General features: G+C 34.6%; 1 protein-coding gene across 2 annotated transcripts in view; it reads right to left on the bottom strand.

The window, feature by feature from the left end:
* Positions 1-14861, bottom strand: part of LOC132545023 (S-adenosylhomocysteine hydrolase-like protein 1) — a 79374-nt gene that overhangs the window by 23252 nt on the left and 41261 nt on the right. For both annotated transcript variants that reach the window (XM_060208689.1, XM_060208688.1), the window contains exons 4-5: positions 12598-12698; positions 8287-8358 (exon numbers count right to left, since the gene is read on the bottom strand). In XM_060208689.1, coding sequence (XP_060064672.1) covers positions 8287-8358; positions 12598-12698 — 173 coding nt within the window. The remainder of the gene's footprint in view (positions 1-8286; positions 8359-12597; positions 12699-14861) is intronic.

Below are 14861 nucleotides of genomic sequence, written 5' to 3'. Positions count from 1 at the left end.
AAAATAACAATATACAGAAGTACCCTTGATACCAAACAAGACACACACAACAAAATAACAATATACAGAAGTACCCTTGATACTGAACAAGGCACATAAAAGAGAACAGCTACAGATAGGTCCCTTTGATACCAGATCAGACACATATAAAAATAACACACAGTAGTTTCCTTGATACAATACAAAGCACACAAAAGAAAATAATACTGTAGTACTGTAGTTCCTGTTGATGCCAGACTAGATACATATAAATTGAACTGATTTATTTCAGACAAGTTCCAATTAAGACTACCATCTCCATATTGAAAATACCTTGTATAGTTTGTGATTTCCATTTTAAAACTTTAAAAAAAAAAGTTACATCAATGATAATCAAGCCTTTGGATGAGGACAATCTGACAATTACAAAAAAACTTCATTAGCTTCCTTGTTGCTCACCTCTTTCTTTCGCTCTTAAATTATCAATATGCCAACACTCTCTTACAATATCAAAACAGCCTCTTTTAAAAGCATGACATGAAGTGATGTGTGAGCACTTTACAGAGACATAATGTCACATTTCACTATTTCTACGCAAATTGCTGACAGCATCACTATCATACTTTGCTGCCTACAGATGTGAACACTTTGGAGATAATCTGTTTAGCTCTCGCTACAACACAGATCAATCAGTTGTGAAGTATCTAAATGGTCTCTTGTCCTAAATCTATTTTCGTTACAGCTTTCATTGATAATCAGACTCAGAAATCAAGTCTACATTGTGATGAACTCTCATGGGCCTTTTTCCTTACAAGTCACTGTTGATGCCTGGACATCTTTTAATGTCAATGTTTTCTGATGTCACAATCCTCTATCTCAATGTAATACATGGTAGGGATGAAACTTCTATCACACTTTCTATCCATACTAACAAATTCATCTTATTTCTAACATTTGCAAAAAAATACTGAACAATTATTTTTTGTCCTTTTATTTATCATTAATATTCTCTTTAGGACTGAAAATCGTCAAAAATAGAGAAATGAGAAACGAAAATGACAGTATTCAGAAGATTCTGTTTTCTATGATTCACATATTGATTCGGTCTGGAAACCGGTGACTATGTCTGTCCCTTGTTGTGTGGAAAGTTGCCCTTCTGGAATCTATGTGTTTAAGAAATTTCTACTCATTTTCTTTTTTTTTCTGTACAATATAAAAAGAATTGGTAAAAATCTTCAAGTACATGTATGAATGATAACAGTCCTATAAGTATAGCTTCATTAACTTTATCCATTTCGTAAAGTGTAATATTCATTTGGCAAAGCAAATGTGAAATACGATGTTACTCAAGGGGATATGAATATAACTGTAGTTATATTAATGGTTAATGCATGCGAAATAAAATTCGGCAAGCAATGAGAATTTCTTTATTATTTTCTAGAAAATGTTTTCCAACACAATATTGTACTTTATTTGATAGCCATTTTTGTTCATTTATAAGCCAATGTCATGTTATAAGCCTGTCTGCATACTTTATTTTCAGTAAAGTTACAAAGGAATGCTATTCCATTGTCCTATTGTTTGAGTAAAAACTACAAGTCAATCACCTACGTATAAGTTTGAGTGTATTGTCATGTCTTGCAGGATATTCCAGCTGATGACGTTTCAATTAGATGTACCACTGGTAACATTTGAAATTTAATTTTCCGAACGTTGGAAAGGAAATTGATTCTGTGTTTTGTCAAATGCTGACATTTCAGTAGTAACTTCTGAGTAAAACAAATTAAGACAGCAGAAAGAGACATTTTTATTATCTCCCCTGGGTGAAATTCTTCAACGACTGTTTAAAGGGATTTGTTCATTTTATGTATCACTAAAAACATGACACTCAAACTTTTCATATGAGATATTGCAAAACGTCTGATGACATTTGTACTCAATGTGAAAATATGAAATCCATGGCATCTAAATCCTATCTCCTTAATTTGAATGAATTGATCTGCTGCTGTCCAGCTACCAAATAGTGGGAAATCTGATGAGGGTCTGGGTAATATGGTTCATGTGACTAACACTTATCTCTCTATAATCTGATAACCATTGTCATCATCAATCATTATCTTGTTCATTTTCATGTAATCAATAACATGACTGAAGGTCTTAACTTAGTTTTCATCCATTTCATTATCAGTACAGCACACTTCCTGTCTAATAAACATCAGGGCCACACACTTCTTGTCTAATAACCATCAGGACCACACATTTCCTGTCTTATAAACATCAGGACAACAAACTTCCTGTCTAGTTACCATCAGGACCACACACTTCCTGTCTAATTACCATCAGGACCACACATTTCCTGTCTAGTTACCATCAGGACCACACATTCCCTGTCTAATTACCATCAGGACCACACACTTTCTGTCTCATTACCATTAGGACCACACATTCCCTGTCTTTTAAACATCAGGACCAAACTTCCTGTCCAATTACCATCAGGAACACACACTTCCTGTCTCATTACCATCAGGACCACACATTTCCTGTCTTATAAACATCAGGATCACACACTTCCTGTATAAACATCAGGATCACACACTTCCTGTATAAACATCAGGATCACACACTTCCTGTATAAACATCAGGATCACACACTTCCTGTATAAACATCAGGATCACACACTTCCTGTATAAACATCAGGATCACACACTTCCTGTATAAACATCAGGATCACATACTTCATGTATAAACATCAGGATCACATACTTCCTGTATAAACATCAAGACCAACATACTTCCTGTGTAAACATCAGGATCACATACTTCCTGTCTAATTACCATCAGGACCACACACTTCCTGTCTAATTACCATCAGGACCACACACTTCCTGTCTTATAAACATCAGGACCACACACTTCCTGTCTTATAAACATCAGGACCACACACTTCCTGTCTTATAAACATCAGGACCACACACTTCCTGTCTAATCACAATCAAATATAGAGAATAAGGACACATTGAATTTCTGTAAACCATTATCCTAAAATAAACTTGATTCTGAAAGTGCATTCCCTATTCCAAACATTCTGGATTATGTTTCTCATTTTACATTAGATTTTCCAGTTTGTCACCTGGGACCGCCTTGACAGCTTTAAAATTCTGACAACTTTGGTAGGCACCAGTGATCCGTACATTGCTCACTTTCACTGGCATTGTATCCAGTTTCAATGCTGTAGAACACCCACCATATAAAAATTAATCTCAGTGTAAAGTGCTCATTTTATTTTTCTATTAAATTTATGAAAGAGTATTAACGTAACTTTATTGGTGTTTTAACCGAACACTAAAACAAATTACAACTAGATGACAACTTTACTGATGACAACATCACATGATGGAATTACCTTGTACAACTTAACTATCACATTCACACAGTGTTTCTACACTGCCATCCATAACACTCATCATATTTTGTACAGATCGGTAGTTCGCAGTGTCTGAACTTTCCACGTGCATAACCTTTTACAGGTCTAGGTGTGAGAATCGCTGTGTTGTTTAGCTGTGATCAGCGAATTGCTATCCTGATCAATATGCCGTTCGTGCCACAGCTAACCTGTGACAATATATACTGACGGGTCATGCACGAGCCAGGCCAATTACTGACAAGCATCCAATACATACCCAATCATCAGGGAAGCATCTTGTATAGCTGTCTATAATCGTACCAGCTGCCAGTTAGCCTACAGGCTTTTAATCAACATGCTCATTACAAAAAGTGACATAGATTTTTGTTCAATAGTGCCTTTCCGTTAAATGTAACATAAACCAGCATTTCAGATTCGTTCTATCCAACTGATCTGTGCACCATTAATTCAATTGTCCGATTATCCAACCAACGCTTCTTTATATTTCAGGATTATCAAACCACCACACAATCTAAAAGCTTTTATTAAATGTAAAGGCGAATACATTGACAAACAATCATGTGCAATAGCTAAAGCAATATAAAAATCTAATATTCCTTGATTGAAGAATTTTGCACGAAAAATTGGTAAACCTTATCTTATCTGGTGCTTCAAAGATTTCTAAAATCCCACCAAAAGATGAAAGCAATGCATTTTTTCACAGGATTAACGGACACAAGATTTTTCTATATTCTTTCTCCCAGGTTATTTTTCATGATTTTATGTCACCTACTGAAAACAAGCTTTAATACACTGCCAGTTCTAGTCATGTTAAATCATAATATATTTACAACATTCTGTTAAAGGTCGTTAACTGTGATGTGGGTGTTTCTACCTCAGCCAATCACCTCATTACCACTATCGATTGGTTCAGCTTATTTAGCCTTTCTCGCATACCATAGGTCATGAATCGTTCCTGACAGTGCAGACACAGGCAATATCATTAAGCTTGGAGTAGAAACATTTTACTACAAAACAATTGTTATGGAAATGACGATTACTTTCGAATCAATAAAAGACGGTTCATAGAAATTGAAATAACGTGAAATTCTAGGAGGTATGGCAACCAATCTTATTGTGAACTAGATCTAAACTAGTATTTGAACAAACAAGAGTTAACAGGGACTGAAGGAGAAAGTATACAACATAAAATTCATTATTTAAGCCATAATTGCATTGGGTGCATAAGGAATTTATAAAGGTTTTATAAAGTGAATTCAGTTTTGAAGCTATCTGGCAATTTCATCAGACTTAAGAGAGAGTTCGTTGAGTACATCTTTTAAGATCAATAGAATCTTTCTCCTTCTTTGAGACAAGATAGGGTGATCTAAACCCTAGGGGAAAATTACCATATTGGCAAACAAAAGACATGCTCACCGATTGCCAACTTAAAAATCTTTCCCCAAGGGTTGAGATAATCTCATTTCACACTCTAGGGGGTGAAAGATCATTTTTCTCTTACCATTCTGTGCTAATAGACGTGTAATATTTTTATGCCAAAGGTTGAAATTGCTGATGAAATGTTAGTGAATTGTTGAAGAATTGTTTCTCTGATGCCATACCATTGTCCTGAAAGGAAATCCCCCACCCCCATCCCCCATTCCACGCCTTCCCTAAGAATATGACAAGGTCCAATATGTATATGCCTACACTATACCCTTGTTCAAGTCTTGAATCAGTTTGTCTTTTTATAAAATCCCTCATCCCTCTTGTTCCATTCCCAGACCGATTGAATTGCCTTTCCATACAATCTCTTAATGCAGACTTATTAAAATCCTGTGTGATACGTAAATCAAGTAATTCAGAATTATTTTTATATCTGAAAAGTAGACTTATACTTAAATTAAGTAGCATTACTGTAAAATGATATATTTTTGTGGGGCTCAATCCTCATGGTTTTTCAAAAGCTTACTATTTTGTGAATAGATCTAGTTAAATAAAGTTACTCATATGAAGTTCAACAGTTTGTGAACATATAAATTTGTGGATTAAATGTACTCACTAAATCCATGAAAATAAATTCCCCACAAAAATCAAAGATTTTACAGTAACTGAATTGATCATTTTGATAAATTAATGTTGAAAATATCTCAGAATATCAAGAATGCCTCTGTTCCATGGTCACTGATATCATCCTTTGACTTATATTAAGTAACTGGAAGTTTGACTGAAATCTCCTCAGAACAGAAGAGCAAGAGACTCTCCCATATTGTTGGATGATTTTCATTAACTATAGCTACTGCAGCCTTGACTTAGAGCTCGGAGCCCAGTGAAACAAACTCTACTGCAGCCTTGACTTAGAGCTCGGAGCCCAGTGAAACAAACTCCCTTAAGAAATCTTCTTACAATGATCTCTGCATAAAATCTTATTAAAAAAATCTAAAAAAAAAAGAAATCTCTAGAGCAAAATTTGGTGATGATGTCCTAATATAAGACTTATAATGACCTTGACCTTTGACCTCTGACACACAAACTCATCTAGTCATTCTTACAGATGCATGACCTAAACTTAAGTTTGAGCAAATGAAGAACAGTGATATCGATGAATAATCAGATGATTTTATAAAAATAGTTGCAATGCGATTGACTTTGAAACTGTGGAACAAAGGTATCGTATTCTCAAAAAGGCTCAATTCAGTTAAACCTTCAAAATCATCTTATCATTTGACAGAAACATCACACAGAAGATTGACAATATGTTCAAGGGCAAAAAAATCTAATTGATGAAAGAGTTTTAAGCTGGAAAGAGTTATTTTTATGTATCTGTATTTAGGTATAACTGATCACCTATAACAATAAGTTGGATTTACCAACAGACAAACTGCGAAGCCATCTACCAGCAGTGTTAAAAGGATTCATGCTTTCATTCATCTAATGTATCTTAAGCCTCTATTTGTCTCTATCATCTTGACAGTTAAAACCCATCATTTTATGAGGTGACTGCCAGAAAACTTGGTCTGATAAGAGATTTATCTGATAATGTGTCAATTTCTTATGTCTTCAATTGTAACTCTGTAGGTTCTTATAATGTGAAACAGAAGAGAAAATTGTAAATTGCCAATGGTTCTATATTCCTATTTAAATTTGTACATTTTCATCATCATTATGGGTGATTTCCATTACATAAATTGCTTTCATTATAAAAACAGCTTAGTAAGTTACCACATACACTTTCATCAATGTAATTGATTCTGTAGCATTAGGCCTTCACAGTCTTAATGTATATGAAGCTAAATTGTCTCAGTTCTTTCGGATTTACTTATTACAAGTCAAATCACAAAATTTTTTAAAAAAATTACATTTTCTAGATTAGTTTTGGATACAGATGCTACTTATTCTTTTGTAAGATATGTGATGTAAATTCCTCCTGTCTACCACAAGATAGGTATTACTGACCAAATATATTTCACTAGGATCGTTTGGAAAGCCATGAATATACATTAAGTTAGCCATTTTTCATTTAATAGGAAAATGACACTTGTCAGTATAACATTAGCTTGTATAATCACATCAACTTCCAATCCTGTTGGAAAATTGCGTAACTGATTTCATCCATCTTCAGTTAATTACTGTTTACAATAGTCGTCTGGTGAATGTATCTCCTTGGTATGAAAGGACAGTAGCAATTCTCACTGGTGTCCCAATCATTACTTCACTAGCCCTGCTGATTCAGCAACACTTTAACTTTAGCACACACCTCATAACCATTTGACAGCAGCCAAAAGTAACATTCAATAACTTAAATGTTAAAGTTTGCTTCCATCAAGAAAATGCAGTGAACAGCCTCAGCTTGAGGTGTTGAGCTCAGTTTTTTAAGATACAGATTTATTGATGCTGAGCTGGAGTTTTTGAGTTGGTACTGAAATGTCATCTTGAGTCGGTGCCATTTATGTTTATAATATGAATTAAAGCCTGCATCTTCAATATGACGCGATACATATTACCATGAAAAGTTATCAATTCTTTTTGTTATGAAGCAAACTCCAAAAAAATCTTATATAAATCTATGTACATCACTTAAGAGAAAAACTATTGTCTGCAAGAAATCCTTGACCAGAGTTCTCAATTTTTAATCATTTCAATATAGAAATACACATTTTATAATATCTTTAAAATAAATACTTAATATAAATTTCCATTTCCTGTGACTGACAAACCAAAACAAAACATTTGTCATTTAAGCAAGCCTTTCTGAAATGAAATATTTTAGCTTTATCAAGAAAACTGTAAATGTTCAGTCAAGCATTAAAGGTATGCATGAATGGTTTGTGGTTACTAAGTAAGATATCATTATCAAGCATTTATTTAATATCTAAGATATGAACATTTCAGCATCAATGCAATCGAAAGGCACAGCATGCTAATCACGCAAAGGGGCACTGCTTTGTCCACTTTGTCGTAATTTTGTGTCTATCACAAAATCTGTGTTATGACACAGGCAGCAGGATAGTTCTCTGTCAAATGGGATTTGATCTGCTCCATGCCATTTATTCAAACTTTGCTAATTAAAGACTGCCTGGAGTCCAATATTCAGAAAAATCCAAAACACAGAATGGGTTTTCAAAATGTTATTCACACTACACAATTAAACTGCAGATATCTGCTACCACTTATCTTTTAACTTTTCCAATATCTAATTTCAAAGTTATTTTTGAAGATTTCTGATGTCTAATACTGAAATTAACTTTAAGTTTTTCTGATGACAAATACCAAAAGTTACCTCCTAAGCTTCTGATATCTAATATCAAAGTTGTCTTTAAGGTTTTCCAAAGTCTGTTACTGAAGTCCTTTTAAGGTTTTCCCAAAGTACCTATGAAAATACAAAATTCGGGAAAGCACTGACCTGTGTGGAGTAGATGTTGCAGGCCGCCCAGCGGATTGTAGCGCCCAACGCTGAGAGCGTCTCAATGAGTACCTGTTCAGGTAAAAAAAAGTTATACAAATAAGACTAAAAAGTTCACAACAGTATCATATATAAACAAAATTATGTATTTCTCTTGTGACATGTCCAAAGGATCAGCACATTACTTCAGAATCAAAGTCAGGGGGTGGGCTTATTAAAAGATGATGAAATAACAAAAGTCGGTAATTCTGCTAAAATAGCTCATGTTAAAGTAGACCAGGCATTGCTGTATATATTTAATACATCTCATGAAATGGACTAAATGAACATCAAATGTATCTTTTTAAAGTATTAAACCTGATAATGCAGAGACTTCGCATTAATGAATTAAAACCAGTAATCTGATCCCGGGATAGATCCTGATAACAGTCCGGAATTTTCTAAGAAAGAATCTGGTTTTAGCACTTGCTAATATTTCATACCTCACCACCCTCTGGGGACATTTTTGTCTAGACTTTACTTCTTAGAAATTTGATTCAACATACAATAAGGGTTTTAAACACAGAACAGTAGGATGATGCTCATTTTAAAATCTCCTAAGATTAAGTGAGAGGAATGACTCTCGGAGGATATGAAAAAGTTATGAAACACAAACTTTTGAGAAAAAGCCTTCATGGATACCAAACAATGTTAACTCACTCACTCACAGATAATAATATTATACATTGTTTTAAAGTTATCACACACCAGAATTGGTCAAACAAACCTTATTGATATAAAACTCTGTGAAAATTATAACTTATATCGTATATACTCAAACAAGACAGACTTAGTCAATATAAGACAGCATAAAAATTGTAACTTATATCATATATACTAAACCGAGAAACCCTACATTAGTGGAACATATATATAGGAAGATATAGTGCTTGTGTGTCTTTGTGGTATATTAATAACACTTCTCCTGCTACGTAACGATTACACAGTGATTTTCTGCTCTGTACACCACATTCAACCCAACCAACTATCTATATCTAGTGATATTTGTGAGGTATCCAATTCTTGATGGAACGGCAGGAAAGAACACTTTAGATAAATCTGGCAGCACATCCCTCTCCTAACAATTAATCTTGTACCAGACAGCACATGGTCCAGTTGTGATGCATGTACACAGTCTTGAATATCAATAGTTCTCAGATGGTGCATGTATACAGCTTTATTGCCAGAAGCTCCGACATTGGCCAAAAGTACACCCATGAAATACCAGAGCTCTTATCTTAATCATACACCTTCAAACAGTGACTATCATTTTGCTGCACTATCATAAGGTTTACCATTACTTGTATCACTGATTTCAAAATAGGATATTCTGTCTTTATTCATGACCCATCTAGGGGAGGAGCTAAGAGAGTGAACTTTATTTGTAAAAAAATTTACCTTCAGATAAAAGCAAATATCTTAATTCAAGCCAAAATTTGACCTTTATTTGTAATAATGACCTTCAGATAAAGGCAGATCTCTATTAATGACCCAGGGTAATATTTGTAATATTGACCTTCAGATAAAGGCAGATCTCTATTAATGACCCAGGGTAATATTTGTAATAATGACCTTCAGATGAAATTTGAAAACTTGAATATTTAAGGGCTAGTGTTAAAAATGACACTCAAGAAAAGTGAGACAATTTCTATCCCTCACCATGATGATAGAATCAAATTTGAGTTTTTTTCTTTTTTTTTTATAGCATGTCTGTTGAATGAAGGTTGACTTCTACTACTAGATAACATCTGTAAAAAATTCTTAAGGGCAAAGTTTTGCCTCAAATTATTACATTCTTTCATGATATTTTATCTAAACAAAATCAATGACAAATTTGTTAATTACAGAAACGTGTCTGCATGCTATTTATGATGACACTAAAAGTAAGGGAAACGTGTCTCACTTTATCAACAAATTAAGTTCAGAACAAATATAACAGCTTGAGACAAAAGCCAACCATGCCATTTTCTCTGCTGAAGACTGACACTTAGTCAATACTGCTTTATCTTGGATGTGGCACACAATTCTTGAAATCAAAGCCAATCTATCTGATGAAGGCTATATCATGCTGAGGAATCCTTGGCTGAAAAAGTTAACTGAGCTTGTGTCCAGTCAGCAAAAATGTGGCAGGTGCTTGTCAGTTGTGGCAGTTATAGGTCATTATGTTCAATGATTTAAAACTGAATTAAGTACAACATATAAGGTCTTTCAGCATTTGGAGACCATTTAAACATTGCACCTCTGAATCACATGAAAATGAAGGAGTTGTTCTTTTCTGATTCATAAATTCGGAGGACAGCGAAAGCTTTGAACAAATATTGATGTGTTTCAAAGTAATTTGATCAAAATATAAATGATTGCTGATCCTAATAAAATATGAAATCTTACTTAAAACCTCGTTAAAAGCATCTTCAATATCAATAAAAAACAAATATAATTTCTGAACATAAACAAGATAATCTGCCTCTAAGGCAATGTCAGTTGTGCCAGCCTAATTACGAATAGCATGTCTTATACCAGACAGAATCATTCAAGGAATAAAAACAAAAGGCAGGATTCAGAGAATTTCTGTTGGCATGATATAATCGATGATAGACTGAAAATGATTGCCGTGAGACTGTATTAGAGTTCAATGGCTGTCTCCTTCAACAAGCTGAATTAAGCCATTCATCGGAATCATCTGTGGGAATATCTAATTACAGGCGATTACTTTAAAAATTAAGCTCTCATCAGATATAAGATAACTTCCTGTTGGTCACCACTGTTGCCTTTAGTGATACAATCCTCATTGGCCTTTACTATAATTCTCTTGTTTGGCAACAAGTGATAAGACATCACTACATATAGGAAGACAATTCAATTTTTACATGTACATGTGGGGACAGAAAACAAGCTTCAACTCACATTTTATTTTTGCCAAAGATTCAAACCAGAATAAAAGCTAACGTGTGGTAAAACTATCTCTATATAGGAGAGTTCCATCAACATATTGAATTCATCAGTTCTATGTAATCTCAATAGGGATTGAAGCTGACTCTGTAACAGGGAAAGTTGAAAGCTAGGTGTTGGGAATTTAATGATGGCTACCAATATTATGTAATGTAATGGTAGAGAATTAAACTTGACAATGAACTCGTTGTATTGGTATTTTAGTGCCAACTAGCTTCGGTTTCTTGATAAAACTAAATCACAACACTACTATATAACTTTCGGATGACCTAATTGAAGCAATATGGGACCAGAAAAAAATACATTAATAGCTCCAGCCACCATAACAATGATGTATCTTGTAGTCATGGTCACAATAACCTTGACATCAAAACTAACATTTCTGAATGTTTAATAACATTCTGTGCATTGTGTTCTTTACAAAGACTCTTAGAAATGTTATACATTGTATTGGCTTTCTCTTAACATTCAAATCATGTATTTATAACAAAAGATTCTAGAGGGATCTTCATATCATACCAGCCTTTTTCCCTAAACATTCAAATTATGTATCTATAACAAGAGATTTTTGATGTTTAAGTTTGATTTAAATTTAATCTTTGTATGATACTCGCCTTTTCCCGAAACATTTCTATCATATTTAGAACAAGATAAGTGTGAACTTTTCTCGTCCTGAATATTCTTCCCTCTTAATCATTTGTTGTGTTGATAATGGTACAATCAACATGAGTTCTGTGTAAGTATGAACTTTTCTCGTCTTGCCAATAGTTGAAAGTCAATCATCAAGTGGTACCATATTTCGATATTTACAATTGCCAATCTTGAACTGTCAGAATCAAAGATGGCCACAAATTGGCCATTTTCTTGTTGCTAATCCTGATTGGGCACGAAAGGAAACAAGGGGAACTAACCAAGATTTTATTTTGTACTTTCAGAGGAACAACAAAGATAATCTTTCATTATCAAATTCCAAGATGTCTGCCCGTCAGCCATTTTCATTCCGAACAATCCGAAACATAAACTGTTACAACTGTGGGCAAAGAACAGACAGACAATGACACATTACAGACAAAAGGTCATTTCAACAGTCAACCATAGATATACGACAGGGAAAACTTTCAGCAACTGATAAACATATATCATTCTTGGTAACACAACCTCTCACTATTATTAACGATTCTGTCCCAACTGATCACCCTTCACCTCCTGACCTCAAAAGTAATTCTATTACACTATACACCCACTGATTGATCAAGTCATAATCTAATACATCACTGAATTAAGGAGGATAGATTTAATGTGGCTACTTTCCGCACCACTTACCGCAGTCTGTGCAGTGATGTGTGTACAGCCAATGATCTTAGCTCCAACTAGAGGCTTGTCAGACTCAGCTCTTCGTCGCAAAGCGATCAGCCCAGGCATTTCTGTATGAAAAAGAAAAATTGATCATCAAAAAGGACAATAAAGTAATGAATTGTAATGGTTCAATTCACATTCTATGCTTTGTAAGAGATTTCATAAATTATTGAATTTTCAATCAAATTTATGAAATATTTTAGGAATCTGTTCAGCAAAAAATACCAAGAAGAATTCCAAATATTCAGATTTGAGGCAGACATGTTGCTTCCTTTATAATTTTGACAAATTCACAATAACATCAAGATGCTAGAATTCTATTTATAGGAAGTGCCCTTATTTTGAATGTGGGAATAGAAATGAGCTGATCCATATATTGTCTAAAAGATTCTTTCCAAGGATTTCAAAATATTGATAATAAAAATTGCCTGGGCCCTACCAAATCCTTAAACCCTATACTTCTTAATGGCCCCTAATCTTAAAGATTTTTTTTTTTTTTTTTTGGTAGGATCATTTCTCTATGTTTTCACTCTGTCTAACAGTAAACTTGTATTAAGCTGACTTTGTATAGTTTCATCAAATCTTACTGAAATTCTACATATCAAAGTAAAATACGAAAGATCTAGTATTTCAAAAATAAAACAAAATTATTTTTGAAAATAAATAAAGAAAAGAAACATTTGTTCCAACAACCTAATTTGATTTTATCACATTTAAGTCTAAGAGCCGTCAGATTTCAAGTTCTACTCTAACAAACACACACACTTAAGGAGTATGATATAGGGTGGACAAACAAATAATTTTAAAGCTATCAAGGTTAAAGCTTACAAATCACTTAAAATCCTGGTTTAAATCTGTCTCTAATGTTTCAAGATCATCTATAAATCTAGTCACTTTCTAATAACTGGGATAGAGGTCACCATAGCAGTGGTTAGGATTTTAAAAATGCAGGTGTGTGGAAACAAGAGGCCCATGGGCCTTAACGGTCATCTGACAAAAAGCAAGCCAAACCTAGAAAGTGGGTTGAGGTCATTCATTTGAACAAACTTGGTAGCCTCTCCTCCAAGCATCTTACAGGCCCAATATCAGCACTCATGGACTTTTGCTTGTTGAGAAGAAGTCGTTTGTATATTTTAACATATTTGACCCCTGTGACCTTGAAAGTGGGTTGAGGTCATTCATTTGAATAAACTTGGTAGCCTTTCCTCCCAGCATGCTACAGACCCAATATCGGCACTCATAGACTTTTGCTTATTGAGATGAAGTCCTTTGTATATTTTAACATATTTGACCCCTGTGACCTTGAAAGTGGGCCAAGGTCATTCATTTGAACAAACTTTGTAGGGCTCCATGCCAGCATGCTATGGGCCAAGTATTAGCCCCCTAGGCCTTCTAGTATTTGAGAAGAAGTTATTTAAAGATTTTAACATATTTGACCCCTGCGACCTTGAAAGTTGTTCAAGGTCATTCATTTAAATAAACTTGGTAGCCTTTCCTCCCAGCATGCTACAGACCCAATATCGGCACTCATAGACTTTTGCTTATTGAGATGAAGTCCTTTGTATATTTTAACATATTTGACCCCTGTGACCTTGAAAGTGGGCCAAGGTCATTCATTTGAACAAACTTTGTAGGGCTCCATGCCAGAATGCTATGGGCCAAGTATTAGCCCCCTAGGCCTTCTAGTATTTGAGAAGAAGTTATTTAAAGATTTTGACATATTTGACCCCTGTGACCTTGAAAGTTGTTCAAGGTCATTCATTTAAACAAACTTGATAGCCCTTCATCCCAGCATGCCACAGGCACAATATCAGCAATCTGAGCCTTTTGGTTATTGAGAAGAAGTTGTTTAAAGATTTTAACATATTTGACCCCTGTGACCTTTAAAGTGGGTCAAGGTCATTCATTTGAACAAACTTGGTAGTACTTCATCCCAGCATGTCACAGGCCCAATATCTACACTCTGAGCCTTTTGGTTAATGAGAAGAAGTTGTTTAAAGATTTTAACATATTTGACCCCTGTGACCTTTAAAGTGGGTCAAGGTCATTCATTTGAACAAACTTGGTAGAGCTCCATGCCAGTATCCTCTGTGCCAAGTATTAGCGCCCTAGACCTTCTAGTATTTGAGAAGAAGTCGTTTGAATGAAAAGTTTACGGACGGCGCACGGCGCACGGCGGACGGCGGACGGCGCACGGCGCACGGCGGACGACGACGGACGAAGCATGATGA

This window comes from Ylistrum balloti, unplaced genomic scaffold, assembly GCF_031769215.1.
Source record: "Ylistrum balloti isolate Yb309-2 unplaced genomic scaffold, AGI_CSIRO_Ybal_v1 Utg369820, whole genome shotgun sequence".
NCBI lineage: Eukaryota > Metazoa > Mollusca > Bivalvia > Pectinida > Pectinidae > Ylistrum > Ylistrum balloti.
Note: the sequence above shows the minus strand (reverse complement) of the source record. Positions and strands in the feature narration are given on the sequence as shown.